Source organism: Loa loa (assembly GCF_000183805.2).
Source record: "Loa loa unplaced genomic scaffold supercont3.1339, whole genome shotgun sequence".
NCBI lineage: Eukaryota > Metazoa > Nematoda > Chromadorea > Rhabditida > Onchocercidae > Loa > Loa loa.
This window is the reverse complement of record NW_018109519.1, coordinates 1-2,183: the sequence shown is the minus strand read 5'-3', so window position 1 is coordinate 2,183 and position 2,183 is coordinate 1. Positions and strand designations below refer to the sequence as shown.

The 2,183-nt window shown below is 33.5% G+C and overlaps 1 protein-coding gene across 1 annotated transcript; it reads right to left on the bottom strand.

Annotated features, from left to right (window-relative positions):
* Nucleotides 1-239: 239 nt before the first annotated feature.
* LOAG_14879 (hypothetical protein) lies at nucleotides 240-2,006 on the bottom strand. Its single transcript, XM_020448866.1, has 4 exons — nucleotides 1,828-2,006; nucleotides 1,459-1,592; nucleotides 906-1,098; nucleotides 240-503 (listed from the first exon to the last, which is right to left on the bottom strand). Exons 1-4 carry the CDS (start codon nucleotides 1,910-1,912, stop codon nucleotides 448-450), a joined length of 468 nt encoding a protein of 155 aa, XP_020301018.1. The 5' UTR covers nucleotides 1,913-2,006; the 3' UTR covers nucleotides 240-447.
* Nucleotides 2,007-2,183: the final 177 nt, after the last annotated feature.

The following is a 2,183-nucleotide window of genomic DNA, read 5'->3' as shown; positions in this document are numbered from 1 at the left end:
AATTTCCGGAAGACTTCAGAAAAGCCAAGAACAGGCTGTTATTTGTTGATCCAGTAAGAGATCCGTAAACAGTGCATCATAATACAACTGGTATCGTGAGCATTTTCCGAAAAGATATCACAAGCGATATAAAGTAAGACTGTTTAAATACTATGAGTATCTTCCGAAAAATCTTGAGGACGATATGAATCTGGACAATCCGATACCAGAACTACGTCCCGATAAGATCTTAGGAGACGAAATGAAGAAAGATGATCCGGAAGATCATAAAAACGACTCTTCTTTTATTTGTGCATCGTATAGCAAAGGAACGGTTTATTTTTCATATTATACATTAATAAGTTATTGATAGGAATGTGTTTATATCATTGTAAGCTTTATAGGTCCATTCGATAGGAAGTACAAATGGAAATACTGCACAATCTAATTGAGATTGTTAGACATCATTTATTCGTAGACAGCATTTTCCATTTTACTGCCACAGTTATTACATCCTTCTTCATCTGAAACTTTAACTAAATGATTGTCGAAGGCACTTTTTTTCTGTCTTGAAAAATATTTAACTTACAAAAGGTGATTAATTGGACCAAGAAATATTACAGTATCATTCACTGATACTTTATTACTTCATATTGCTTTTGCATCGTAGATAAATTCAATACTAACATGCTCTGTAATGACATAGCCAGCATGCTTTTCTGCAGTAATGACCCATATATTTTGGCGAATATATACAATAGCCAATTTGTTGCCACATTTCACAGGCAACAATTTATTAGTACTGAAAATACCTGTGACCACCACCGTTTCATGCTTTTACGGTAGCACTAATAGGTCTGGATTTTCCCGTGATTAATCTCTGGTCTTTTAGTTCCAAAATGGATGAAATGGATGCAGTGTTTTACCACTTGTGCTAGGGGTGAAGAAGAACATTGTGGTTGGAGGGGTTCTTTCATCGGTTACTGTATCAGCAGGAGTTGGTGTTTTTGGTTGCACTGGTGCTGCAGATAGCTGATTATTGCATTTATAAAGCTTGTTTATCTTCTTGACATCGATATCGCTCAGCCTGTATCGCTGTCCAATTTTCGCATTTTGATCCTAAATTTTTAGCATATACTGCTTGGTGGTAGTACAAATATGTAATTTGCTTAGAAATAAATTTTTGGGAAAAGATTTTGAAAAAGAATATAAAATTTGGAGGATAACAAAATTGTACATTGGTGTAATAATTATTTCAACATTCAAAAGAATCGAGCAGTGTCAGTCATTGAACTTTCCTATTTAATTTCACCTGTTGCTTAAAAATAATTTAGAATACCCAACCACAGACGACTAATAGATAGCAGAGCTTTTTAAGCTTATTTGAAGCTTCTCGGAGTATGTATGTTTCAACCCTTACCAACTGCTATTGTCTTACATTATAATAAGTTTCCTAGCAGAGAAAAGTAAATTACCAACTTTAGGTAAAATAGTTGGTTCGCCATTACGGGAAAATGTGTATCTGTGATAGTGCGTGACCGAATCATAATCGTAGGGCATTCCCAACGAATTAATCATTACTCCTGGATATTTCTCAAAATTCGATAGCTTCCCTAGAATTCGACGAAGATAAAATTTTTTTTTAAAATATTTCTGAGAGATAAGCTTATCCAATTAGAAAAATTATAGCAAGGAAAGGTGGCTATGAATTTTCCTTCCAATCTCTTTTAAATTGGAAAAATTGAGTCTCAAATATGTTTACATTGATTGCTTTCATAATAACCCAGTTAAGCTTAATATTGATTAAGAAGGAAGAGAGAGAGTTCCAAGCTCAAGTATCTCGAGTACCGGGTAAAATGTTTTCCTTGATAATATCTAAATATTCATCGCGGTCGGTACGTGAATGCTCGTGAAGGAATCCAATTGCATGCATCAACTCATGTGCAATGATTCCCTTTGTATAACATTTATTAGCTAACCATACATTCTGTCTGCCGCCAGCTCGTCCAACAAATGACGAACAACTAAATTAATTTAGATTAATTTTCTAATAATTAAGAAAGTTACATGTAGGAGGTAGTCGAAATTTTCGTTAGGTATAATTACTCGAGCATTTCCTAAAAAAATTGCTCATATTCCAAGTAAAATTAATAAATAATTAAGTTAAAATAGATAGACATAATATAAAAATCATGTGTTAATCA